Raw genomic sequence first — 27,760 nt, forward strand, 5'->3', positions numbered from 1 at the left:
ACACACACTTAGGCAATGTCTGGAGAAATTGTTCATTGTTGCAGGGACGGGGGTCGGGGGGGCTGGGGGTGTACAGGTGCTACTGGCATCCTAGTGGGTAGAAACCAGTGAGCTGCTAGATATTCTGCGAAGCACAGGACAGGCCCCCTCCCCACACAGGGAATGGTCCCCCCAGAGTGCCAGCAGTACCAACGTCAAGGAGCCTCCTCAGGGGGAGCAAGGCCTATTTACCTGTTCTTCACCTGGCTATCCGGACATCCGACCCCTTCTTATGTATCTGCAATGTTTTCTACTCCCCCAAATTATTTAAAATCTAACTTTCGAGGTAGTTTAACATAAAGCTAATTTTCTTTCACAGCACAGGCATAATTTGGAGGATTTCAGTACTGTTATTAAGAACAAGCATTAGTACTGTGCTAAAAATGCTGTATGTAAGTTAGAGTTTTCTGAAAAATAGTCCTTGGGTGGGAGAAGAAAAATTAAACCAAAGCACAAATGTTTTATTTCAAACCAATATTTTAATGTTTTCCTTATTTTCTAGTTTTACCTCTGTTGATGCCAATAAAAAATACATTAAGTACTCTTAACTTTTATACAGAGCTCTTTACTTCCTGTGTTTTATTCAATGCTCTGCCTATTTAGTTAAACCCGGTGTGTTTTTCAGTTATCCAGTCTGTGCATATTTGAGGAAACAATTTGGTGTAGAATTTATAGTGTCCAGGCTTTTCCCACCAAGTTCTTACAAAGGGACATCTTGAAAATATTCCTTAGTGTTTAGGTGATAATGTTACACAACCTAACAATTGACGTACTGTTAAAAGCTTATAATAACTGATAATAAAAAATGTGTTACAGATTTTATATAAACATTATGCATTCTACACAGGTTTTATAATTGGGTAATAATAATTATAAAAGAAAAGCATGTGCTTTTCTAGCTCAAACCCAACTCTTAGGAAATAGTGTCTGTCGAGTTGGTAATAAACACGTACTGAAGCTTCATTACAAATGGTTAGTTTTAAACATACAGACAGTAAGGCTCTAAGACATGAGAACGTGACTAAGATTATATCAAGCCATACTTCAATCTTATTAGAAATATACAGTTCTACTGAGTTATTAAAGAACGGATAAGAATAGTACGTACTCTTCATATCACTGTCCTTGTCAGTTTTGTTTTTCTAACAGCAAATGAAAGAGCATAGATTTTGTAAGTCAAGCATTCCATTTACAGTATAGTTCTTTTTAAAATGCACTTGATAGCAAAGTGTTAAATATCGAATGTCTTTTTTTTGTTACTGAGAAAAAATGTTCAAGCATGAGATTTATGCAAAATCATTTGTATGCAAAAGAAAACTGCAATAGATACTTCTCTTAATCCTGATGTAGCAATAGTTTTGCAAAATTCTGTTGAAATTTTTTGTCCTAAAGTAAGTCACTGGACTTACTATGTGGGAATAGATTTTTGCATCTGTACATAATACCACCATTATTAATAGAGTTCAAGTATTCCAAATGTAACAATTTTTGCATTTTATATTAAATGGATATTATTAATTACTACTTATTACTTTCTAAAGTTTCCAAGCTGAACACTCATTCTGCTCAAAACACAACGAAATGTTGCGGGTTGTACTTCCCAGTACTTCACCGGGTTGTGGAATAAACTTATTGCACTATATAAAGATTTCTTCATCTTTGGCACTGTTGGGCAGAAGTCATTCACTCCCACTTTCGTAATTGAATTAGAATGAAGGAAGATTATCTGTTATAGTGGGAAAAAGAAAGAATTAAAAACACAGTAAACGTAAAAAGAAGATATTCTGTTTATAGTTAGCATTTGTTCATAAGTTTTACACTGATTTGAATATATTTCATTTAAAATATATGTACTCATTTGTGCCTGTTGAATTCTTAATATAACAACTCAGGCTCGAGTGTCAGACACAGAAGTGTTCTGTGTGCAAAGTACGTGTAAGATTCAGGAAAATCCCAGAGCACATGCCTGGTCAGCACACACCACTCCCCTCTGAACACGGATTAGGTGTGTGTGAGGTTACTGCAGTGCTACATGCACAGTAATGTGTTCTAAAAGGATTAGAAATGAGCAGAGGGATAAAATGTAATGCTTTAAGAATTAGGCTTGCCGCTATGGAAGGCAGTGTGGAGGTTCCTCAAAAAATTACGAATAGAATTGCCATATGACCCAGCAATCCCTCTCCTGGGTATCTACCCAAAAAATCTGAAAACATTTATCCATAAAGACACTTGTGCTCCAATGTTCATTGCAGCTTTGTTTACGGTGGCCAAGACATGGAAACAACCAAAATGTCCTTCGATAGATGAATGGATAAAGAAGTTGTGGCATATATATACAATGGAATACTATTCGGCGGTAAGAAAAGATGATATAGGAACATTTGTGACAACATGGATGGATCTTGAGAGTATGATGCTGAGCGAAATAAGTCAGACAGAAAAAGCAGAGAACCATATGATTTCACTGATACATGGTATATAAACCAAAAACAACAAAAGAACAAGACAAACAAATGAGAAACAAAAACTCATAGACCCAGACAATAGTTTAGTGGTTACCAGAGGGTAAGGGGGTGGGGTGGTAGATGAGGGTAAGGGGGATCGAATATATGGTGATGGACGGAGAACTGACTCTGGGTGATGAACACACAATGGGATTTATAGGTGATGTAATACAGAATTGTACACCTGAAATCTATGTAACTTTACTAACAATTGTCACCCCAATAAACTTTAATTTAAAAAAAAGAATTAGGCTTGCAATACGACTGCAAAGAATTGTTAGCTAGCATTTTCCGTGATCAAGGGAGAGAAGGGTAGAGCTGCTTCTTTTGTAAGTTGCTTTATAGAAAAATATATCTATTGGTATCTTAAATACATATCTGTAATACAGCATCAATAGTTGAATCTTTATGTGGGCCAGTGGACAAAATCCAATTTTATAGTCTTTTTAAATTAAATTATTGCTCAGAATGGGCAATGTAGAAACTTCCCTTCATTCTCTTTACCACCTCTTTAAATTCCTTCTTTGGTCTTTTTTGGCAACTGAGATTTCTGGGAAGTAAAAACAATCTCCTTAATTTTGGGGCATATGAAAAAGTAGGAGCCTTTTGCTGGCAAAGCTCGGATATTGGTTCTGGCTGTTGTTACCACTAGATTCTGCCTTCATTTCTTGGTGAGATTGATCTGAGCCAGTCATGAGAACTGTTGGCATTATTAAAACCTTTGAGTTTGGTGTCGTAGTCCCCTCCACCCTCCGTTGTGGCGTGCGTGGCGTGTTAGGACAGACACTGTCTGTGGTTCCTGTGCATTTCCCTGCAGCTCAGGGTCCGTACAGAGGTAGTTAACAGCACGGACCTCACTGGGAAAGAGAAACAGTGCCGGACGTGTGTCTGTCTGCTGCGCCGACATTTGTTCAATTGTACCCTTAGGACTTGTGTTCTTGTCTGTGTGTGTTATAATTCTGTTCATTTAAAAGGAAATGCTAGCAAGAAGCTGGAATCAGTTGTGGAGTGAAGTACACAAAGATGGGACAGCTTGAGAGAGGAAGGATTCAGGGCGTGGTGCTGATCAACAATAATAGACTTTTAAATGTATCGTCTGAAAAAGTCAAAGCAAAAGTTGTAACCAGGAGATGAATACGTGTAGATAGCACATCCACTTTGACGGCTTCTGTCTCAAAGGAGTGCAGTTAACAAAACTGGTTTAAAGTAGGAAAGAAATCTAGAATAAGCAAGTGGCTTGAAGCCCAGCCTTGTTCTCAATGTGTTTGTGTTTCTTGGACTATGAGAACGTTGTATAGCAAGGAAAGACTAAAGTAAAATGGGATTAAGTAGGGATTCTTAATTTGAGGTCCACAGGTGAGAATCAGGGAGATCTGTGAACCTCCTAAAGTCTGTTCAAAATATTGTCTTCATTTTTGTTCTTGGGAGGCTCTTTAGATCCTTTATTAGATTCTCCAATTACTCTGTGCTCCTCCCAGCAAGTCAGGAGTTGCCAGATTAGGAGGAAATGATTTCTAATAATGAAGAACAACAAACGTGTATTCATGAGGCTCCAAATACTGACTTTTGATTTTATATTCTGGCCTGAATTTTTTTTAAAAAGTGTATACACTTCCAGTCTAGCACCACACTGGCAATACCTGGGACCTTGTCCACATAGTCGCCTTCGGGAAATGTTTCCAGAACAAAAGGATATGGGATTCTACTTGGTTTCCTCCTGACCAGTCAGTCCTGCCTTTGCATAGCCATTACCACCCATATCCCTGAAATTAGCTGGGAAATTAGCTAGTAAGTCTGCCACAATGGCTTTCTCAGTTTCAGTAGGAGAAAGGGAAGGATGAGTGTTTTCGTTGACCTTTCTGTAGAAACCATTCTCCTAACCACTCTCCTGCATAAAATACCTCAGGCAACCTAGAGGGTCATTATGTATGACCTACCCTTGCAAACTTGCTTGGTCTTTGCTTCAGGTACTATAGTAATGGGTTTCATAAAAACAAAGAAAAGTGCTAATATCTATAAAACACAAGTAGAATGTTTTACCTGGAGGTATTTCAATTGCTGTAATCCTGGGGGGATTTTTTTTAGTTTATTGTTTTCCAAGTGTATTTCTCTTATGCGTGGTATGTTAGCAAGACTTCCATTTTCAACATCCGTGATTCTGTTGTTTCCTAGGCCCAGCCTAAAAGTGATATAAAATTCAGCTCTTAAGCAGATGGTGTGATAGTTAGCTGAAAACCAAGTTAGAAATATAAACCTGACATATATATATATAGAAATGGTTTTATTTAATAACCCATTTCAGCATGTAACAGCCCTCTCCTTCAGTGACCGCAAATTCTTTAACCTGTAATCAACAAAAGGGACATTTGAAATATGTCGTCTTCTCCTTCCCCTCGGTGCCCTCTTCTGTTACCGAGACAGAGTAATAGCAGTTTTTTCCAGTTTTCACCTTCACACTCTCCAGTAGCAAGAGTGATAACCTAGGTCCCTATGCATGTTCTCCAACAAGTTTCAGTAATGTCTTCATCGTGTGGACCTCCAATTCTAAGTTAGGATTTTGGAAACTTTTACCTTTGCAGATCTTTGTATCGTTTAAAATCCTCCAGTTCCACAGTTGAAATTTTATTATCATCTAAATGAAGCTCTAATAAAGTTGATGGTAGTTCTAATGACAAGGAAAGAAACATGTGTGTTAGATGGAGTAGGATCATGACCCATTGATTATTTACTTGTTAAGTTTCACTTTACAGACAGGCAATTTTTTAAGGATCTGCTCTTTTTTAACTTTTTATTATGGAAAATTTCAAACATATACAAAAATAGAAGCTAGTATTGTGAACCACCATGCTGTTGCCCAGCTTCAACAATCATTTCCATCTTTCCAGTCTTGTTATTGATTAGTTATTGATGATTGATTTACTTATTGGTTTGTTTTTATTTAAAACAAATATTAAAGTATTTAAAATTACATTTTATACATGATGTCATTTCACCTATGAAGAGATGTCTCTAACTCATAAAGTCATCTTTTATTTACATAATCATCATGTCAGTATTACATCCACCAAAATTAACAACAATTCTTTACTGTCATCTAATATTAATTTCCCTAATGATCTCAAATATATTGTTTTACAATTGATTTGTTGAAGGCAGGATCCTAATAAAGTTTACATTTGGTTCTTATATTTCTTAAAATGTGTTCAACTACATTCTCCCTCCGTTTTCTCCCTCTTCTATTGACTTGTTTCAGATACTGAGTTGTTTGAGATTTGCGTTTGTGGGCTAGGCTTGATGGCTTCCACAAGATAGTTTCTCATGGTCCTCTGGCCCCTTATTTCTTATGACCTAGTGGCTAGATCTGGAGACCAGGTTAGACTCAGAACATCACCCTTCCACCTGATGGCCTTAGCACTCATTGATGACTGCTGGTTAGGTCTGTTCCTCATTAAGAGTGGAAACATGGTGATTTTTCTGATTTTGTCATTCCTTATGCATTTATTAGGTGGACTTCTTCTCTAAAGAATTTTTCATCATCAATTGTTTAGTGTGTAATACAGTTTTATACAAAAGGCAGCACAGATTCTTGATTCTTTCAAGAAATGAATTGGTACAGTGCCCAGAGGTGACTACTAAATATTTTTTTAGTATCACTATGAACACATGGATTTTTACTCCATCTGATATGCTTGGTCCATTGCAGTATTCATTCTTTTCTTTTAATAGTAGTTTCTGCATAAATTAAGACAAGCATCTCTTAATTGCTTAATCTGCCAGTACCACCTGGCACATGGCGGGGATCCTGTGAATGTTTGCACCTCTCTTCTCCTTTCACCTGTGTGTCTTGACTCTAGGCCTCCCCAGATTAATAGACTGATCAGAAAACTCAGTCAGATTCATTTTATTAGTTCTATATATGCCCTGGTATTCTATCTCATACCTAGAATTAAAAATGTAAGGCATTATTTGCCAACCGAAGGTTCCAGTTACCTAGCTGGGAGAAGTGGGTTTTTTTCAACTCTTACTGAAACAGTTACTTCCTAGATAAGTGGTAAAAACTGATGAAAGTAATCGAAACATCTTTATAAATATCAATATTTTAATGGCTGAATTTATGTTGATTCCAGAATCTACTTTGGATTTTAAAAGTAAATTAAGTAGAGAGCAGGAAAATAATTCTGAACTCAGAGGGTTCTAATTTCTTGAATTCTGATTAGTTGAACTTAATTATTTGTATGGAATGACCACATACTGACTTTCATATGTAAAAGAAAAGGTTCTACTTTCAAAGACCTTAAGTATTAGTTGACCAAATCAATCTACATACAAAAGCCACTAGAAACATTTCATAAAGTGTGCCAGACAGTTCTCGAATATGTTATAGCAGGTCAAAGAAGAGAGAAATCTGTGTTCCCATTGAGAAGTCAGAAAAACTACTTGGATTTGTAGAACATGAGGGGACTGTTCCGTCCCCAGGGCCTGGAGAAGGCAGATCACCAAACAGAAAGTGTAGCCTCAGGAGGATAAATGAGCAAAGGTGTGAATTTGGGTACAAGCTCCTAGCTGCCAACAAATATTAGCGAACTTTTGTATAAATATTTCTATTCCTACCCCATCTTCAAACAGGTCTTCCCTTCACGCAATACAATTATGAAGTACAATTTTCCAAATGGATAGGAAGGAGAACATTTTTCACTCTCTTTACGTTAAATTGTTAGGTGTGGTAGGACCCTTTGTTTCTAATTCATTCTGTCACAAGGGATAGTAATGATCGATTGTAGCAGTTAGGCAGTCAGTCAGTCATAACATTTTTAGCAAATAAGTTATAAAACAAAAAACTGGATTTTGAATGTCATAGGGATTATTTATTTATTTATTTATTTATTTATTTATTTATTTATTTATTGCAAAGTGAAAGTAGTTTATTGAGTAAAGATCTACTCCACAGGCAGAGTAGAGGTTGCCTCCAAAACGAGAGACAACCCAAATTAATTAATTAATTAATTTTTTATTAGTTTCAGGTGTACAAAACAATATCAGATGTATCCTTGACAATTATCTTCTCCCATTCAGGAGGCTGCCTTTTTGTTTCATTGATGGTCTCACAGCAAAGGAAACCATCAGTAAACGAAAAGGCAGCCTACTGAGAGAGAAGATAATTATCAATGATACATCTGATAAGGGGTTAATATCCAAAATTTATAAGACACTCATTCAGCTCAACACCAAACAAACATGCAGCCTAATTAAAAAACAGGCAGAAGACATTCAGATTGCCAACAGACATATGAAAAAATGCTCAACCTCACTAACCATCAGAGAAATGCAAATAAAAACCACAATGAGATACAAACTCACCCCAGTCAGAATGTCTATCATCAATATATCAACAAACAACAAGTGCTGGTGAGGATGTGGAGAAAAGGGAACCCTCATGCACTGTTTTTGGTGGAATTGCAGATTGATGCAGCCACTATGGAAATCAGTATGGAGGTATCTCAAAAAACTGGAAATGGAACTACCCTATGACCCAGCAATTCCATTCTTAGGTATCTATCCAGAGAAATTCAAAACGCTAATTTAAAAAAATATATGCACCCCTATGTTTATTGCAGCACTGTAATCAATAGCCAAAACCTGGAAACAACCGAAATGCCTATTGGTAGATGACTGGATTAAAAAACTGTGATAGGTTTATACAATGGAGTATTACTTGGTCATAAAGAAGAATGAAATCTTACCATTTGCAATGATATGGATGGGCCTAGAGAACATTTGTTAAGTGAAATAAGTCAATCGGAGAAAGACAAATACCATATGATCTCACTTATATGTGGAATCTAAAGAACTGAATAAATTAGCAAAGTAAATAGAAATAGTCTCAGAAAAATAGAGGAAAAACTGTTGGTTGCTAGATGGGAGGGGGGTGTGGATGGGGGAGAAGGGGAAGGGATTAGACAGCATAAATTGGTAGCTGCAATATTGCCACAGGGATACAAAAGACAGTTTGGGGAATATAATAAAAAATGTTGTAAAGATTTTGTAGGGTGTCAGATGTACGCTTGTCTCGTTAGGGAGACCACTTCATGGACAGCGTAGACGCTTGACCACTGCGCTGTACACCTGAAGCTGAAGCTGAATAATATTGAATGTCAACTATAATTTAATATATACATAGTCACGGGATATGGAGTACAGCATAGGGAATAGAGTCAATGGAATTGTAATAGATATATACCATGTCAGAGGGGCAATAGATTGGGGGGGGTTATCACTTTGTCATAAGGCTCTTGAAGGCATAGTTATGTAAGTTGAGGGATTTGATTCCAATGTAAATTTCTAAAGACATAACATCTTCTGTTAGGCTTTGGAAGAACCTTGAGAAGAAGTTAAACCTTCATTTTTAAGATCCACGTTGGAACTTGAAGAGAATTGCATTCAGGAAGACTGCTGGTGGGAATCTAGGGCAGGGCCACCCCCCACCCTCCCCACCCCCGCCCCCAGCAGCTGCCTCTGCAGGGCCCTCCCTCACTGTTAGCTTGCAGCCTGCCAGGGGAGGTTATGTATTTAACTTGTTAGGTAGGCTTTGTATTTTTGTTCTAAGGATGAGAAGGTAAATATGTATAACATTTTAGGTTTCTTGTAGAAAAGCTGACACATCCTTGAAAGCTAAATTAAGGTGGTTTTTTAAGTTGCCGTAGTTCTAAATTAAACAGATTTTTCCTGTATATAAAACAAAGTCTTTCCGCTTTTACTTTAGATCATTTTTCTCCTAAGCAAAACATTGTCACTTGATTAATAATAGCAGCTCTGCTGTGTCTTTTACATTATCAGTTTGTATTTGTTTTATCTTCTGGATCAGGTGGGTAGTCAAAAGGGAGTTATGGTAAAGTTGCTGCTTTTGCTGTGGATACTGAAAGACAGAGCTACGAGAAAGAAAAATAAGTTGTTAACCTTAGGGGTTCTTTCTGATCCAGGTGGTGACCACAGCAGAGAGTAGGCCCTTGTCAGGGGTAGGAAAGCGGACTCTGAGCATGGGTCCTGACAAAGCCAGTGCTGCCTGCCTAGGTCATCGTCAGACTGGGCGCTTGAAGTGATGCACTGGAAACTAGCCTAGTAGCTGATAAGAAGCATTTTACTTTGAGGTACGCGCTTCGTGTCACATGATAAAGAGCGTGGTACTCCTTCTGGTGACAGTTACGTCCTAAGAGGGCGTTGACCATGTCCTCAGCGTTGTCCTCAGACCTTTCTAGGCACTTACTCATTAGTCTGCACAATCCCCACGTGAAGAAACGGTACGGAGCCCTTGGCCCAGTTCACGCTCATGAGCACCAGAGCCCCTTGTCCCAGCCTGGCCACAGAGGCCCGCCCCATCAGCTCGCGCTGACAGCTGGGCCGAGGGCCTCTGGCCTGGGTACCCGCCTCTGCTCTCAGTACAGATTCTCACTCTAACGGGTACTTCACAGAATGACAAGGCTAGGTGAGTAAGTTTCAGGAACGAGAAGGAAAAGAAAAAGTCTATTTCTTCTTAATGTTTGTTCTCACTGGAGAAAAAACGAGTTTGGTTTCATACTGACAAACAAACAAACAAAACCCCACTACATATGGCTCTTTATGTGTGCATGAGAAAACACTAACTTTCATACTACACCAGCAGGATATACTGGTAAAAGGATTCTGATTATAGTGTGGTATTAACAATTATACAATTTACAGCATTACACTTAATGGTCCTTTAAGGATGACAATAAAAAAAAAATACTTTATCTTAAAGGAAACACAAACCTTTAGGAATCGAAGTCAGTTTTGCTTCTGCAATTCTGATATGGAACACTGTCACCCCTTCAAATGCCCCTGGTTCAATCCCGTTATTGTCAAGAGGGTTTGCACTCATTTCTGTGGGGGAAATTACATAATTTAGTATACATGTGTTGTATAAGAAGGAAACTGACTATGCAGAGGTACACATCCGAAAAAAGTTCTGAGAAGTAGAAGCATTGCTCAGACTCTTTCACTCAGTATATTTGTCTCTATGCCTATTTACTCCCTTTCTGTCAATCTCAGGAGAACACTGCGTTATGTTACCGAGGCTGGAATATATAACAGTTTCACTGTTTAGCTTTGAATTACTAAATCAATAACTTACCACTGTCTTCCAACCATGAGCATGACCAAGGATTCATTGTAGTAATTTTACATTAGGAAAAAAGATCATCCTTCATATAACTCAAAACGTTTACGTTTGCCAGCGTGCATTTATTTTTCAACTAAACTTTTAAAATTATAAGTCAATTAGAAACTGTTACTTGGTTAACAAATATAACTGAGGAAATGCCAGTGAGGCGATTTAATAAGTGCCAGGCACTTGGTTGAATTAAATAAATGAATTAATGAATGAGGATATTAGTTAGGAATGTTGAATGGATATTGCAGAGGGAGATGGGATCATTATTCCATAGGTGTTAGAAGTAAAATAGGATAGAATTTTAAATATACAAGGGGCGGCCGGATGGCTCAGCTGGTTAGAGCGAGAGCTCTCAACAACAAGGTTGCCAGTTCAATTCCCACATGGGATGGTGGGCTGTGCCCCCTGCAACTAAAGATTGAAAAAGGCAACTGGACTTGGAACTGAGCTGCGCCCTCCACAACTCCTTTGAAGGACAATGACTTGGAGTTGATGGGCCCTGGAGAAACACACTGTTCCCCAATATTCCCCAATAAAGGTTATTAAAAAAATAAATGAATAAAATATACAACAAAAAATTCCTTAGCTCAGTAATCTTAAGCAGATAATAATGAAAAGTGAGATGTACATTCCAAACAACAGCTGAATTAATTTTGTACACTATATTTGAGTAGTTTGTACAATATCTTTAAAATAATACCTTTAAATTAAATGAGAATAATAGATTTTATCAATTAGGGTGCAGTCAGAAAATAGAAACCTCACTAGGTGTTTCAGAAAGGATTCTGGAGAGTGCATATGTGTGTGTGTATTTTACAAAAGGCACCTTTCAGTGCTATGAATTTTGTTTAATATTTAATTGATTTATAAATGGATTAGCTAGGTAAAGATTATTAGATTTAGAAAATTAATTTGGGAAATTATCAGTCTTAACAGTTGTTAATGATGATAAAAAGCTGTACCTTTGCATATTACTTACAATTTCTAAATGTTCCATTCATTTGCAAAAACTTACCCAGAACATGTAAAGCATTCATTCCTTTGAATGTCTCCTTTTGTATTTTCTTAACTTTGTTATCATGAATTCTGAGTTCTGCTAGAGATTTGGGAAGATTAAGTGGTATTTCATTTAGTTGGTTGTGGGACAAATACAGCCTTCTTAACTTCTTTGTGGTTAGAAAGGCTTTTGGGTGAATCTTTGTTAGCTTGTTGTTGTTCAGAATCAAAGCCTAGATAGAACACAAAAAATTACACCATGGTAGGAAGCAGGTTTGATTTACAAGTATTCTACAGTAATTAGTCACTCATGGGAATCAGTGCAAATTATGCCATTTTGTATACCTGATTAGCCATGTAAATAATTCCTCAGCCCAATCTAAACTGAAAAAGAATATTTACTACTGAGTTGGAGCAGTGTTCAAAGCTTTAGTGGTTGCTTTTGTGCCTCTGTTTGTCTCTGAGCAGGTGATGTGTTCACGTGAGCCCCCCTCCTGTTTCCCTTTCCCTGGATGAAAGTGATTGATGGTATTATCTTCACCTTAAAACCTATTTACTCTGCAAAATTAACTTTAGTGCACACAGAACACACTTTTGAATGATTTTGTCTAATTTTAAAACTTCACTTCTTTCATGTTTCCTAATGTTTACCATTTTCCCTACAATGTGCCCTGAGACATATGTCAGGGACTGGTGAGTCCTGTGGAATAACTGCACCCTTTCTCGGTTCTGTGGATATTTCTCAGTGTGATGGGGCAGCACCTTTTAGAGGAGACGACAACCCCACTGTCAGAGAGCTTGTAATAGCACATCTGCATTCTCTACTGCCAAGCGCCTTGTGCCATGCTGAGGGTTCTGATGGCTGCTATCTCTGTCCGCTGGAAAATGGGAACTTCAGAACCCAAACTGGGCAGGTCCTTGGCAACCGGATCTTGTCACCCTAGTAATTATTTTCACTGTAAACAGGACATGGCTTAGCCCTTGATTTACTGCCAGATTTTGCAGAAAGAATTTTCGATGTTTCCCAGGGGTGATGGCAGATGGCTTAGCAATCCTTAGGACTTTCTGTCTCTTTCCACTACTCTGGTCCTCTCGTTCTTTCAGGGAGCAGCTCTAGATTCATTCCTTGTATGACTTTTCTCCCGGTCCCATTCTGCAGCAACCTTCCCGATGTTTCCAGACTGAGTTTGTAGCCTCTCTGGTGCTATTGTTGTTGTACAGAAGAAATACAAATGCTTTGGCAGGTCAACGCCCATTACTGTGTTCAGTCGTTTCACTGTAGGTGCTGTGCTTCTCCCTGTTCTTACCCTCTTTTCGGACATATCACTACTGTTATATTTTTGACCTGAGAAAAGTTAAGCCTAGGAGAAGAGATGAAACTACATTTTGTTACCAGCTGGTTACCAACTGGTAGAATGTACTCCTTTCCAAATGTATAATGCCACTGAAGAGTTTGTTCTCTTTTCCTTTGGTTATACTGAAATATGGGGTTGGGGGGGTGGGGTAACGACCTAGTGAATCCTCACTCAACCCCATGAGGTAAATTTAGTAGAAATTATTTCTTTCCTTATATTGTAGAGGAAATGGGCACAGGGAAGAAAAGTGACTTGCCTCCTGTCAGGCTGGGCCCCTCTGCCCACATTTGGCGCTTCCAGTTTTGTGCACTTCCTGTGGGCTACCGTATAAGGAGCCCCCACGGGAACGTGTGCGTCAGTGAGGTCACCATCATACACAGTCCCCCCGCCCTCATGTCAGAGATGCATGAAAGAAGTATAAGTCATACAAAATGGGGGAAGAGTTTTTTACGTAGAGCCATCAAATGCTGCCCCAGCAAGTTAGGTGAGCAGAGTGTCTCCAGTTAAACTGTACTTCCAGTGTTGGGTTTTACATAAAAATTCCAAAAGTGGTAGTCACAGAGCCCCAAACAATATGGTTCTATGTAAGGACAGAAGATGAGGAAAATATAGCCTTTCAGAAGTAGGACAAAAATTCTTCTTGATGAATGTGGCTATAATCATAGACTGGAAATGACCTGGTGTGTGTGTGTGTGTGTGTGTGTGTGTGTGTGTGTGTGTGTGTGTGTTGATCTCACTTGTTCCCTAATGCTGGATTGTCCTTTGTATAAGAACCACAGTGCCAAATAAGCAGCTGAAACACAATATACAGAATTTATAGGATATTTAAAAAGCATTTTGATTCCCTTTAAAGACAGGCACCTATAATTAAATAAATGTTTTCTGAATTCTACAATATGCCCACAATTTAAGTATAAAGTAGGTGCTTTCAAAAGTGCTTTGCATTAGTCCACTGGCCATTGTGGAAACACTAGACTTGTGGCAATAGTAGTTACCAGTTGGGCACCTTGCATGGATTCACTCATCTAGTCTAAATGACCACTCTGAAATCCATGCTACTTTCACACCCCTTTTACAGCCGAGGAAGGTCAGGCTTAGAGAAGTAAGCCACTCTCCCAGCGCACACTTCTGGGAGAGCCACGATTGGAGCTCAGGTTCTCCTCACTGTAGGACACTCACCCTCCAACGTAACACCTTGTAGAAATTAACTAAAAGAGAATTAAGGAGGCCTAGACAGCTCCTGACACCTTTTAGGTTGTCATTTCCGAGTCATTAACGGGAGTCCATGTGGACTAGGTCCCTGGAAGGCTCCTAAAATGTAATGAATAATGATAAGGCAAATTCAAACCTTTTTGTGATTTCAGTATTAAATATAGCATTAGTTATTCTCGTGGTTATAGCTGAATATAAGTTGAAGAAGTGGTAGAAGCCTTCATAAGCTGTATTTCATAAGCTGTATTTCCAACTTGGGAGAGTGGAAGAATGGCCTTGCTGTTCTCCAAACGTTCTGTGGTCTGAAGTGAGTATGCGGACTGGATAGCGCCTTGATGGGATCCACCGCTACTCTGATTGTCCTGATATTTAAGTGAAGCCTCTGTTAAAGGTAAATACGTGCTCTTCTAGCTGCTGGATCTCTAGCTACATAGGTATCTGGTATATAGATGGAAACGATAGCAGGGTGGAGCCCAGCCAAATCCCCGCTGTCTGCACTGCACAGTTGAAAGGGAAGGGAACAGTCAAGGCCCCACGAGCCCAGCTGCCCGGGCAGAGGTTGGCTTTGTGGGAGGCTGTCTTGGCTCCTTCCAGGCAGGCTTGGCATGAGGAGTGAGCAGGAGAGCCAGGTAAGGAGCATGCCTCACGGTCTTAGGACATGATCTCCTGTTTGTCCTCGCTCATCCAGCTGACCAATAGGCGCTGGTTTGCATATTGGGACTCAGTGGTCCTCTTTCCCTGCCTGCTGGGAACTGACCCGAGGATAGTGGGCAGGCAGGGTGGCCTCCCGTCTCAGACACAGGAAGGTAAGAGGCTACATGCATGGTAGCAAGAGAGGTATGGTCATGGTGTGTCTCCCTTCTCTTGGTGCTGTAGCTCCACTGACATGACACTTTTACACTTGTTCTCTGCAGCACAGCATGAGTGTGTGGGAACTGGCCTGAAGGACCGTGCTGACTTCCCACCACAGCTTTGTGCAGAAGAGAGGCTGTCCCACCCTCCACGCTGAGGGCAAGAGATAGCACCCCAAGCCTATGACACGGTGGGATCAGGCCATCTCCCAACTTAATTCCAAATGAAATGAGAAATTTTACTTGCTAAAATCTAGCAGCTCAAAATGTTAAAAAGATATAAAATTCTTTCTAAAAGAATTTTAGAAAATTAAAATATTAATATAGTAAAGAAAAATTCTTTTTCACCTTAAAGATCTAGAAAAAAAGCTATACAACTATATATTAGTCAATTAGATACGTTTGTGATGCCTTAAGATAAGTCAATGGGTTTGGGGACAGATTTTCTTATACTGTATGCTAATGAATAGGAACTCATTAATAAGTAAATAATCATTGTCTTATTCAGTATTTTAGTGTGTAGTTACTGTGGTTACCTAAGTAGATCATAAGATCATTTAAGGACCATTTACTTAATTATTAGCCCACCGCCTTTCACCTGGCTGTTATTAAGTAAACATCAGTTGCATTAAATTATTAATTGACTTGGTGTATAATTTTTCATTAACTAGAACACCGTTGAATAACAGGGACTTTGTCATTCTTCACATACAAAAGTAAGACTTGTTACACAAACACAATATGAGTGATCATTTTAGCAGTGATATTTTCACTTAAATATTTGAATATATGAGCACAGATTCTTACATAAAGTGAAGTGAGTCCTTTAAAATCATTTTCTTTGATTTCCTTAATTTTATTGTTTTGAAGGTCAACCATTCGAGTATCAAGTGGAATGTTGCTTGGGATGGAGGACAGACCTGAGAAGTAAACAAACATGTTACATACACATATGCTGAAGATTAGATTGCTCATATGTTAGAAATGTGCATTTGTTAAAATCCATGGTTACCATTAAGTAACTGATGACTTAACATATAACAGATAACAAAAACATGGTTATTTGGGAGCCTAAAGACCTTTTCAAGTAACTTATTTGTTTTTACAAGGTGTCTGACTGGGTCTAGCTGTTGCTGCTTGTCTGCTGCAAGGTGACATGAAATGGAGGTCAATTGCAGCATGACAGTATGACTGTGAGGAAGTGACCAGCAGCTGAGGCATGGCTTCTCTGATGCACTTTTGGCTGAGGAATATTCAAGTTCTTTGCAAATTTTCAGGCTGCTGTAGTGCTAAATTGGAGTCTTTGAGTTTTGATCATTTTAAGAAGCCTTAACATGTAGGAAATTGTTCTTAGGAAATATGAATTAGATTATTTTCATATACATTATCACAAATTTACTACCCATTTCCTTTAATAATAAGCTTCTCTAATCAGTCATGAATTATTTGATTTTCAAAAACATACGCATCTATAACTTATGTTGTCATCAGGGCGTGCGGTATACCTTACTGATTTCATCACCCCCCCAGCCCTGTGCTCCAATCTGCAGATACCTGGGCCCCCTGTTATTCCCCATTCCTCTTTACAGGTGCAAGAACACCTTCCTTTTCTGTCGTCTCGGGTTCAGGTGCACCTTCTTTTTTACGTGAGTGTAGTGTGGTGAAGACACACCATCCTCAATAAATGTTAATTAAATTATTTAAACGATTTAAATGTGTTTTTTCCCTCTTGAATTAAAAACAAAAAAGAGCAGAAAATTGCCAGGACTAGATGGTGCATTTCTTCCTTCCTTTTTTTGCTGTCCCTAGATGGCTGCACATGCCCACCCTGCTTCTTGTTAGTCATTCCATATAGTAGTTATGCTTGATGAGCACTGGGCCTTGTTTTCCCCAATATTTTATTGTTGAAATGTTCAAACATACAGAAAAGCTGAAAGAATTTTACAGTGGAAACCAATATTCTCTTTCCACCATCAACATTTTACTATATTATACTTACTGTCCATCCATCAGTTCATCTTTTTTTATGCATTTTAAAGTGAGTTTCAGATATTGGTGTACTTTCGGTGGAGCCGTCCTTACTCCTGAAGGTAGTATTATATTTAATAGCCCCAGTTGAAGAATTCAGTATCTAAATATTGTGAATAGCAATATTTAACTCTAAAGCCTTCCCTCCATACTTTAAAATTGACAACTCTTTTAATAAGTTTGACCACAGATAGAGGGAAAGGGGGGAGTAACTTGATAGGCTAACAAGGTAGCAGTTTTGTTTAGAAAGTGAAATGGAAGGTCTTGTAGGAAGCTGGGTGCCCTGCAGAAAGGGCCTGGTAACATACGAGGTGTGATCAAACAATACGGTAAATGTTTAAATTAAAAAAAATTATTACAGTAAAAAACACATTGCCATTCATCCCCCCAAAATTCTCCCCCTCGCTTCAAACACACTTATGCCATCGTTCTTGCCACTTTCTGAAGCAGTTCTGGAAGTCCTCTTTTGTGAGTGTCATTAGTTGCACTGTCATGGCTGGCTCAATGTCCTGAATCATTTTGACTTTGGGGAAGAGCCAGAAGTCACGTGGTGCCAGATCCAGTGAATAAGGTGGATGAAGACACATGGTAATGTTTTTGACAGAAATTGCTGTATATCAGAAGCGATGTGTGACACGGAGCGTTGTCATGATGGAGGATGATTTACGGCACATTTCAAAACACACCTGCTCTCAACAGTAGCTCACACTTGACTGACTGTACCGAACAAGTTGAAACTTGTCACACATTGTTACTAAGGTTTGATGCACCACTTCCTATTGTTGAAGATCCCTGCCTTTCCGTTGGGTGGCACTCGGCAGCAGCAGTCACCGCATTTTTTTATCACAACAGAAAGGCTCCATGTCACACATCGCTTCTGGTACAGCAATTCTGTCAAATAAAAACATTACCGTGTGTCCTCATCCATCATATTCACCAGATCTGGCACCGTGTGACTTCTGGCTCTTCCCCAAAGTCAAAACAACCATGAAAGGTAAACATTTTGAATTGATTCAGGACATTGAGGCAGCCATGGCAGGACAACTTAAGACACTCACAAAAGAGGACTTCCAGAACTGCTTCAGAAAGTGGCAAGAATGATGGGATAAGTGTGTTTGAAGTGAGGGGAATAATTTTTTTAAAAATTTAAACATTCATTGTATTCTTTGATCACACCTTGTAGACTTTGACAGATCTTCTCCACCCTACCCCAATGAAATCAGGAGCTCTGAGATTCATTTCCTGAGGGAGAAGGAGCCACAGGTGTCCCAACCCTTTCCATTGTCAGTGGTCATGGGGCAGATATAGCATATGCTGCTAACTGTGACATGCCATTTTAAAGGTATGTGTCAGGCTAGTACAGACAGTCTTAAGTGAATTTCATTCAGTAAATTTTTTCAAAGCTAAATATTCAGGAAAACACTATTTGCAACCAGTTGTCTGTCATGAGGTAGTTGGTTTTTCTGTTCTTTGATGACAGTCAGGCACTGGAGCAAAGCTGTGTAGTGTTTCCTCTGGAACAGATATGAAGGCCGTCACCTGCAGATGGTGTATGCTAAAGATGGACATTTCTTTTGTCACAATCTTACCCTGAACCCGCTCAGTTTACATCAAGCTGTGTCAAAGCTGATACATTTTTATCGTGAGTTTTGTTAAAGTCTGTAGAGTGGATTATAATAAGCTTTGATTATTGCCACAAATGCTGTAGTAGTAGGAAGTGAGTCTAAAGCTTTCAGAGGCACCATCTGCTCGTATGCACTCTGGACGTGGCCCTGATGGGAGATGGGTTCCAGACCTCGGCTCCCTGCCACGTGGCAGGTTTGAACCACCCCCTTTGAAAGTAGCTGGGTACAGCAACTCTTGTTGTGAATTTCCCTCACACCCTCTCCCCGAGAAGCATATGAGTATCCCTCTATTTGAGAATGCCTTCATTAGAAGTATTAAAAAATAAAAAAATACTCAGCAGATATTTTAGAAAGTAATTTAGTTCAGCCACTTCTTTTCTAGACAATTCTAAATTCAAATCACTCAAAACAAATAGAACGTTACATTTAAAATGTCTAGATTAGAGATTTCACAACTCTATAACCTCTTTATTGTCCTGCACAGTCAATTTATTTTGTTATTGTAGAATTTTACCAGAAAGCATAGTCTCAACCTGCTGACACCCTAAGGTAAAGAAGAAAAGTAAATGAAGTACTTTGGTTCAAATTTGGGAAGCAAAGGAAATGTTCTCTATATACGAAATTTCCATTGTTTTCCTCTGCTCTGATTTTTGAAATAAGTTGGGATGTACTTTGGAGTTTGTTATACTTCCCAAAAATTTAAATGAAAAATCCCTTTACAGTCAATCAGCTGATTTTTGAAATTTCAGTGAGGGCTTTTCCTATTCTTTTAATTTCCCAGAATGATGTTATTCTTCCAAACAAGTTGACATATGTTCTTACCTAGATCAGAACAGTGTACAACTCTTGAGTAGCACTGGCATCCAAACGGACACGTTGGAAACAGATCAAATGGGAAGAAGGGGTTAATTGACTCCCTTGTTGGTAAAAGAGAGTTGTCAGGGTCAGTGTCACCATTGCCTTCATCTTCCATGTCCTTCAGCATCATGTTCTTCAGCGTCATGTATGAAGGGTGAAACAAAGGTTTGGCGGAGCACAAAGCCAGGAGCACTAGGAGCATACACTCCTTCATGTCGTCTGGTGTAGGGGACCAACCTGAGATTGAACAGACACTGAAGAGTAAGTTAAGGTTTAAACAGATACAGTTCCTGCGTCTGTACATCTCTCGGAGCTGACAAGAGTACAGGTAATCCCTGTACAACACGGCACTTCTATAACACAGCTTCGCTCTAACACGGTTCGAGAATTGGGGAAACCCCTCGTACAACACAGCATCCTAGAACACAGTCTCACTCTAACACAGTTTGAGAATTAGAGCAATCCCTGAACAACACGGAGCGTAATAAGAGCTTTCAAGAGCAAAAAATATCTCATTTGAAATTTTTATTCAAGTGTGGATATCGTATCAGATTTGACTGCAGAATTTAAAAATTCAGTAGAATTTTAAATCCATTTTGTTCGTGGCCTGTTAAGTTCAGAGAATGAACATATCTTGTCAAAATAAAACGCCCTCAGTTGATGGTCCTTAGTAGTGATGATGAAGAAAACATTGTTTAATACATATTAATATGTTATACTTTTGGTGAAAACTGCTTTAATAAAGATATTTCTCTTAATTATAAAAATATAATAGTATGTTTTTTTAATTTTTGGAACCTGACCCCCTTTTTTATACTAGTTCTTTGTTTCATATAACACAAATTCACATAACACAGCATTTTTTAGGAACCTAACAACCATGTTATACAGGGGTTACCTGTACAGTGAAATGGCGTTCTTATCCATTACCATTGTGTGAGTAAATTTATAAGAAGTCGTGGGAAACAATTGAGTATTCACTGGAAGCTTTAAAAAATCTTTTATTTTTTTATCCAGTAATTATACTTTTTGGAATCTAATCTCAGGAAATAATTCTAATGTGCATAAAGATGTTCATCACAAAATTAGATATCTATAATAGCAAAAAATTAAAGATAATACTATGGTTAAAGTGAGATATTAAAATAGTGTAAATTCATGAAATACTTTGTTTCCCACAAAATATTTGCAAAGATGTTTAAAATATGAAATATTCTTTTTTTGGAAAAAAAGCAAATATAAAAAATCCATACATAACAAATACACAAACAAAAACCGTGATATAAGTATACTTCATCGATGATAATCTATGGGTAGTAAAACCATGACACTTCTTGTGTCTTCTTTTTTTTTAAATTTTTATAATGAGCAATAAGTGCAACTTTTATAGTTAGGAAACTAGTAAATGTTTTTAAGAACAAAAGCAGATTGCCATACCTGACTGTTCCCCAAATCCTATCATTGCCTTAATATCTATGTCACTTGCAAAGTAAAACCCTCATGCCCCCTTAGCATAACATCTGGAAGTTTTCTTTAACAGATCTCTCTCTCCCACCTTCCTCCCTACCCTCACTTTCAGAGCTGGTCACTTTTTCCAGTGTTTTGAACTTCTTCCTCCTAATGGGTTCCATTGTCTAATACCTGATCCAAAGCCTCTGAAGTCTAGACTGTTCTTTCTTATTCATCTTTTCACTGCATTCTGTTTGGTTTTTTGAGGGGATTTGTTTTCAGTTGTATTTTTCAAGGCCTACACAATACTGGAATGTACGAACAAGAACCCTTGAACATAGATTTGTTGTTATCTGATGGTGGATATTCCCACAAGTGTGTTTACATATCACAGTTTCTTAACCATCACCTGTGAAACATACATTCTTTATAATTTTTAAAAATTAAAAGCATTATGAAATCATCCAAAACAGATGCGTGCCAAGCTTCTCTTTGGGCTGCATTTGGCTACACAGATGCCAGTTGGTGAGGTTGTGTCCTGGCAGGAGGGCATCCACACTCACCCAGATGTCCTTCAGCCAGGCCACCAAGCAGTGCTGCTGGCCTACCGTGCCTGAGCACCAGGGTGTCCAGAGTCAGTGAGAGCTGGTCCCACCTCAGGAAGACCTGGACCCCCAAATGGTTGAATTATGCCAGCTGTTTACAATTTCTCAGAACCTAGAAATCAGCTTTAACTCTCTTTTACTGGACTTAGGGATCAGAGGTGAATTAATTAAAATATTCATTTTTTATGTGATATGTCTTTTAATCACCAGAGGTAGTTAAAAAACACACACACAAAAACAGCCCTACTGTCATCGGTTATTAACCTGACAGTTAACATTATTTAATTCTTCGAAACCTAAATGGCAACATGAACATTTTGCCCACTGGGTGGCTGGACATCACCAGCCTGATACTTGAGGTTTCCCTGTGATAATCCACACTCAGTTGTGCCAGGGAAGAGGAGATTATAGGACATATCTGAGAAAAGCCAGAGCTTTTTAAATTTTAACAGCCTTATTCTAAAATCCCACCTCAGAACTCTGCACTACCTTGTGGAAGTGTCAATTCAGATTTTATTCTAGGTGCATCCCTCACGTTAACCAGGAGTAATAGGATGTGCAAAGAGCTCCAGTGGCTTCCCCAAGGCCACACAACCAAAGAGAATTAGAAACCGAGTTAGAGCCCATGTGTCCTAACCCGTTCTCCGCATCTGATGCAGCCCACATGGGAACACTACTTTTATCCCCAAATCTAGTGTCCTTACAGGCATAGTCTGTCATCTCTTCCTCTCCAGCCAGTCCACACATTGTTTTCTGTACAGATAGGGGTGCATGCACAGCTTGGGTTGGGAGAGTGGGAGCCAGAGTGGTTGTATGGTCAGATTTGGATGGTGCAGAAAGAGAAACTGTGCTGGCAGCTCAAAGCCCAGCAGCTTCTGTCAGCCATCCTGGGAGACAAGTAGCTTAGCATTCCCTATTCCCGTCACCATGGAATCCTGGCCTGGGTGGCTGGCTGAGGTCGACTGGGCTTCTTTTCCAATATCACTTTGTCTCTGGCACATTATATCTGCTGCTTGGCTGCCTGCCTCACTTTGATCCATCATGTTTCTTGACCTTGGGCTTCTTTGTGGTTCCTGGCTCTTTAATGCTTGGTTCCCAGTTTTGCCTCGACCTGCAAAACTCTCATTCCATAGCTAATTCAGTTCTTGATCCTTAGCTAAACCAAAGCTTATCCCTGGTACCAGTTTATTTAACATTGTTCTGCAATGCAGCTGTCTTCTGTGTCCATAGCTGTCCCTAAACTCGGCAGAGGAGCTGTTGAATTAAATGTCATCTGAGATCCTGTGTCTGGCTTTTTTTGAGGTTGCTGGAGTCTTTTAGTGGGCATCTGTCAGGTGCCCACTCTGTACCAGGCACAGTGTTAAGATGTGGACTCTGTGGCATAGACAGGTCAGGGTGCTCTGGATGGGAACCCCATCCTTACCCTCTTCCTTGCTCAGAAACCAAAACCACAGCTCCTACTCCACTCCTCTCAAGTAAGTGTGGGCTTGTTGTAAAAGTTAGTACGTAGGTGCATTCAGGGAAAAACTAACCAGTACATGTCCAGGTTAGCAAACAGAACTAAAGTGCAGCCGTCTCTGCTGGCTGTGCACACGCTGGCTCAGACAGTTTGGAGGGGCTGCCAGATGTGCAGTCCCCAGACTCTGAAAGGAAAGCTCTTTACCGTAGCTCCATCTACTCTTCATAACCCTCAGTTTACTCTTTGAAACTAATAGAAATGAAGACATCCATAAAATACACAGGAGAAAAAGGTTGAAATAGAACACACAAACCTAAGAGAGCTCTTGGGATTATGAATGAAGGATTATTTTCCTCTCTGGTCCATATTTTTAACATTATTATGTTGCTTTCCTAATAGTTTAAATATCAGCCTGCCAACAAAGTTGTCTTAACTCTGGTCCTCCCTGTACTTCAGCCTTCCCTATGATTTCTGTAGCATTAGCACAGTAAAGTTCTCCTATAGACTGGCCCCCAAAAGTGCAGTAGCGGTGCCCACCTGGGAAATTCTTTGGGGCCATACCCTCTGGAAGTCTAGCCCCGTTTGCTCTAGTCCATGGGAGATGAAAAGTTTAGTTAAAAGTTGTTTTTGTGTTGGCTGGTTGTTTGCATTTCAATATTGTCTTACAGAAACTTAGAGGTATAAGGGCTCTAGTTTCCCAATCTAGACCAGAAAAATCTATTTAATACTTAATATACCTGCAATATAGACCTAAGGAAACCATAGAGCTTTTAAAAATATGTATAGCAAGAGGAGTGTATTAGAGAGCCAAAGTGGGAAAGCAGGGCACACGGACCCTCCCTGCGCCTGGCAGTCAGGGGCCACCTCCACTCCTGCCACCCCCTCCTTCTGCTCCCGGCGGCAGTCATGCGGCCCTGTGACCTGAGAGAGCCTGGGAGTGGGGTGCAGGCCAAGGTGAGGAGCAGAGCTGTGAGGAGACAGAAGCCAGGGCACAGATGAAGAGGCCAGACTTGGCGGGCATTTCTCTCCTGACCAGCCCACCCATGGGGTCAGGGGCCGCCTCGGCCAGTGTCCCTCCCTTCCTCTGTCTCTTCCACTGACTGATTATGTGAGACCCTCCCTGCCGTCCATGAGGGGGCACTCCGGCCCGCTAGCTGAGACAGTGGCACATCTGTGGTAATCAGGAAGCTTTCCATTGCTGGTGGTGAAAGCATGCCTTGCTGGGCCCTCCCTCTGGTGAGTGAGAGAGGAGACCCATAGAAGCAGGACATGCCATCTAAGTAAACTCCCTGCTGGTGTTAGAGGCTCCTCCAGAAGATTCTGGACCAGATAGCATGTCCACTCTCTACATGCATGACTCCAGTGAGAGGAATCAGACAGCACACCTTCTCAACAGGCATCTAGTTCCACTGTTCGTCTATGGCTGATAGGAAATTCTTTATTGAAGCAAAAAATGCCTTCTGGCACATTTGTCTCTACTAGTTCTGTCTTCTGTTAGCTGTAGAAGATTAATCTTATGTTTTTGCATTCCCATATCCTGGTTACTTGCAAAGAAAAGTCAGGCAAACCTCAATACCATGAGGAACTCACCTTTTTTTTCACATCCTCAATCTGAGATGACAAAGCCCTGATAAAGTACAAGTGATTGTAGACCCCAAACCGCACCTTATTCTACTTCAGCAATTTTTTTACCAGTAGAAAAATATTGATATGTCCAGGAGGGAATACTACGTAGCAATGTTTTTTCCCCAGTTATTCAGAAAGAATATAGAGAATATTATTTCTCATTTAAAATGATGGGAATTTTAGTTGTTTGTCTTATTTCAAAATTTGAGTTTATTACTATGGCTCAAGTTCTTACTTGATTAGTTTGGGCAGTAGATAGTGTTGTTTTTAAAACCTTTAAAAATATTTAAGTCTTGTTCTCAAGAAGACTCAGTATTTTCCCAATTTAGACCACTTTTGCCAGAGCTTACTCATGAAAAGCTTTGGATTTTGTTTTCAAGTGTCTCTTAATCAGAATACTATTTGGAATATTATTTCGGTACTAATGCTCTTATTAATAAACCATGGCATCTTAGAGACTTTGCTCCCATTGCTCCTTGTACATCTGAAAAGTCTGAGGCTGGCCTCTAGCCCTGCACTGTCCACCCTTCTGCACGGCCTCCTCCAAGGGGGTCAGAATCCCACAAGTGACTTCCAGGGACCAACTGGACTCTCCTCGGACAGGACGGGGTGAGGTTTGCCCAGGTTCTCAGGATGGGAAATGCAGCTAAGAAGTGTCTTTCTGAATTTGCATAAGCTCCTATTTTCCACTTAAATGTTCCACAAACGTAGAATGGAAAATCTGTGTAAGTAAAATGGCATTTCCTCTCAGACACTATTATTAGGAAAATAAGTCACTGTGCTTTTAAATCCAGTGCTTAAAGGTCTGCTTGGCAACTTTTCCCCTTGGCTGAAATAGTTCTCTCAGCTCACAAGAGCCAGTAGTAGTTTTCAGTACACAAGTGTTATAGAACATAATCTGTTCACAGAAGAAATCAGACTACATTCAGGCACAGCCCTGGAAGTGAATAAGTAAGTCCAGTGTCCCACATGCATTTGGAAACTTAGTCACAGAACCTGCTGGACATGGAACCGAACACCTTTGTAGACTATACTGTCCTTAAAGAAATAGTAACTTGACCTTAGAAGTATAAAGAGCACCTGAGTGAGTGCTCGCCAGCTGCTTTCCTCTTACACCAGTTTTGTCCTTCATCAGTTTTTCAGGGCGTCTGGCAACCTAGCTGCTGTCTTCAAACGCAAAACACTCTTGCCTTTCATTGCTCTGCTGTTTCCTGTAGTGCCTTCAGACTTGTACTTACAAAATTAATCATTTGGTCTCAAACCTCAGGTTAAGTATCGAATACTCTCTTTTTAATGAAGTATTTAGTTGTAACAGAAGATTGCACACACCCTCATCTTCCCACCACTGCGCTGTTGCTAAATATAAAAAACAAAACATCAGGATGCTTTCACATGTATGTGGGTGTATGACATGTTTTTATTTCTCTTTTTTAAAACAACTCAGTGATTCTTGGTGGTATTTTAAAAAACCACTTTATTTTTAAAGAGATACAGACCCCTCAGCTTTGTGATTTAAGCCTACACCATGTGGCCATTATTTGTGGCTGTCACACCTCTGAATAAATTAACAAGAAAGAATGATGTATTCCATTTAGATTTTGAGGGACTGGAATATCAAATACATTGTTTAATTTTTAAAATATAAGATTTAATAAAAAAATTATTTTGGGATGGGACAAAGGCAATCTTTGTTTTAAATTCAGACTGGATTTTGTGAAAAGTTTCTAATTTTTCATATTGAATATAGAGCGAATTAAGCTATGATGACAAATACTCTGCCTTGGAATTATACATTTCCATTTCAACTGTACAGTGACATTTTATTATATAAGAATAAGGAAGACATATATCAAGGGAAAATATGAATATTCAAATGTATAAGTAAAATGACATTTGAGTAATCATATATTTAAAAATGTATTAGAAAATATCATAGTTTTACATTTTGAAAGGAATATTTAATCTTTCACTTAATGTATTTGTGATATTCTTAAACTTCCTTATCATTAATTATTAAGGTAATATTATTTTCATAAAAGAACGTACAGATACTTGTTTAAATCAATCATGTTTATATTTATGGAAAAGGATAATGACAGGTTTTCACTTAATTGTTAAAAATAAGTCATAATTATATTGAAAATAAATTAATTATATATAAAACATAAAAAGCTATAATAATTTTAGGTTGATATGTAATTAAGTGCTGATTTTTAAGAAATTATACAGATAATCTTTACATTTCATCATGTAATTTATAAGCATTTGTGTTAATAATATTAATATCCCCTTAGTATCAAGTATAAAATAACTGTGAATGGTATATGAAAAAAAAAGACATGAAAACATACCTTGTAAGAAGAGAATAAGTCCTCTTGAAAGAAGAATTTCTCCACCATGTACCACTTATCTGTAATGAAATTGTTCTCATATACTACTTACGAAGAAAGGTGAGGGATTACATTGAAGAGGAAAGCACCTTTCAGCAGAGCCTGGTGTGGCTGCACCCTGGGTGACACTAGAATAAGCTGCTTCCACAGATTAGTCCATGTTAGTACTGAGAAGCAAGATTAAAACTTGTAACTGCTCATGTGTTTTCCATCACTGTTTGTATTGTAGCCAAGACTTCTAGCTAAACTCTAGACGTCTACTGGAGATTCTGAAGAAAAAAAGAGTGTTTAATAATGCGTGGCAACTGGCCATTGAACATGCAGTCAAAGTCATTCAAGAAATACCTGATTTGAAAAATACTTTATGAAATTCTTAAACGAATGAATACTTACAAATTACAAATTTAAAAACTCACCCTATATAGACCAACAAAATATTTATCAATCTTAGTAAAGAGAACCAGCATTACTGAGTATCTGAGATGTATCTGAGAAAGGAGCCATGCTGTTTTTTTCTTCAGATAACATTAAGCATACTTCTCAATATTTTCTTTAAAACAGCTTTTAGCTTTGCCACA

General features: G+C 38.9%; 2 protein-coding genes across 6 annotated transcripts in view; one reads left to right on the forward strand and one right to left on the reverse strand.

Annotated features, from left to right (window-relative positions):
- CENPP (centromere protein P) overlaps positions 1–27,760 on the forward strand; it is a 261,592-nt gene that overhangs the window by 140,497 nt on the left and 93,335 nt on the right. The gene's annotated exons all lie outside the window — the stretch shown is intronic.
- ASPN (asporin) lies at positions 497–27,414 on the reverse strand. Its single transcript, XM_019713827.2, has 8 exons — positions 27,144–27,414; positions 19,618–19,890; positions 15,950–16,062; positions 11,744–11,957; positions 10,329–10,439; positions 5,115–5,208; positions 4,584–4,722; positions 497–1,765 (listed from the first exon to the last, which is right to left on the reverse strand). Exons 2-8 carry the CDS (start codon positions 19,865–19,867, stop codon positions 1,568–1,570), a joined length of 1,119 nt encoding a protein of 372 aa, XP_019569386.1. The 5' UTR covers positions 19,868–19,890; positions 27,144–27,414; the 3' UTR covers positions 497–1,567.

This window comes from Rhinolophus sinicus, linkage group LG04 (assembly GCF_036562045.2).
Source record: "Rhinolophus sinicus isolate RSC01 linkage group LG04, ASM3656204v1, whole genome shotgun sequence".
In the NCBI taxonomy this organism is placed as follows: Eukaryota; Metazoa; Chordata; class Mammalia; order Chiroptera; family Rhinolophidae; genus Rhinolophus; species Rhinolophus sinicus.

What these genes read in the sequence shown, in the direction of transcription:
- ASPN (XM_019713827.2), bottom strand. Translation starts at nt 19,867, where the DNA reads ATGAAGGAGTGTATGCTCCTAGTGCTCCTGGCTTTGTGCTCCGCCAAA. An exon ending in TGTACACTGTTCTGATCTAG is followed by an intron (nt 16,063 to 19,617) that starts GTAAGAACATAT and finishes TTTACTTCTCAG; the next exon opens with GTCTGTCCTCCATCCCAAGC. An exon ending in CGATACAAAGATCTGCAAAG is followed by an intron (nt 4,723 to 5,114) that starts GTAAAAGTTTCC and finishes TATCACTTTTAG; the next exon opens with GCTGGGCCTAGGAAACAACA.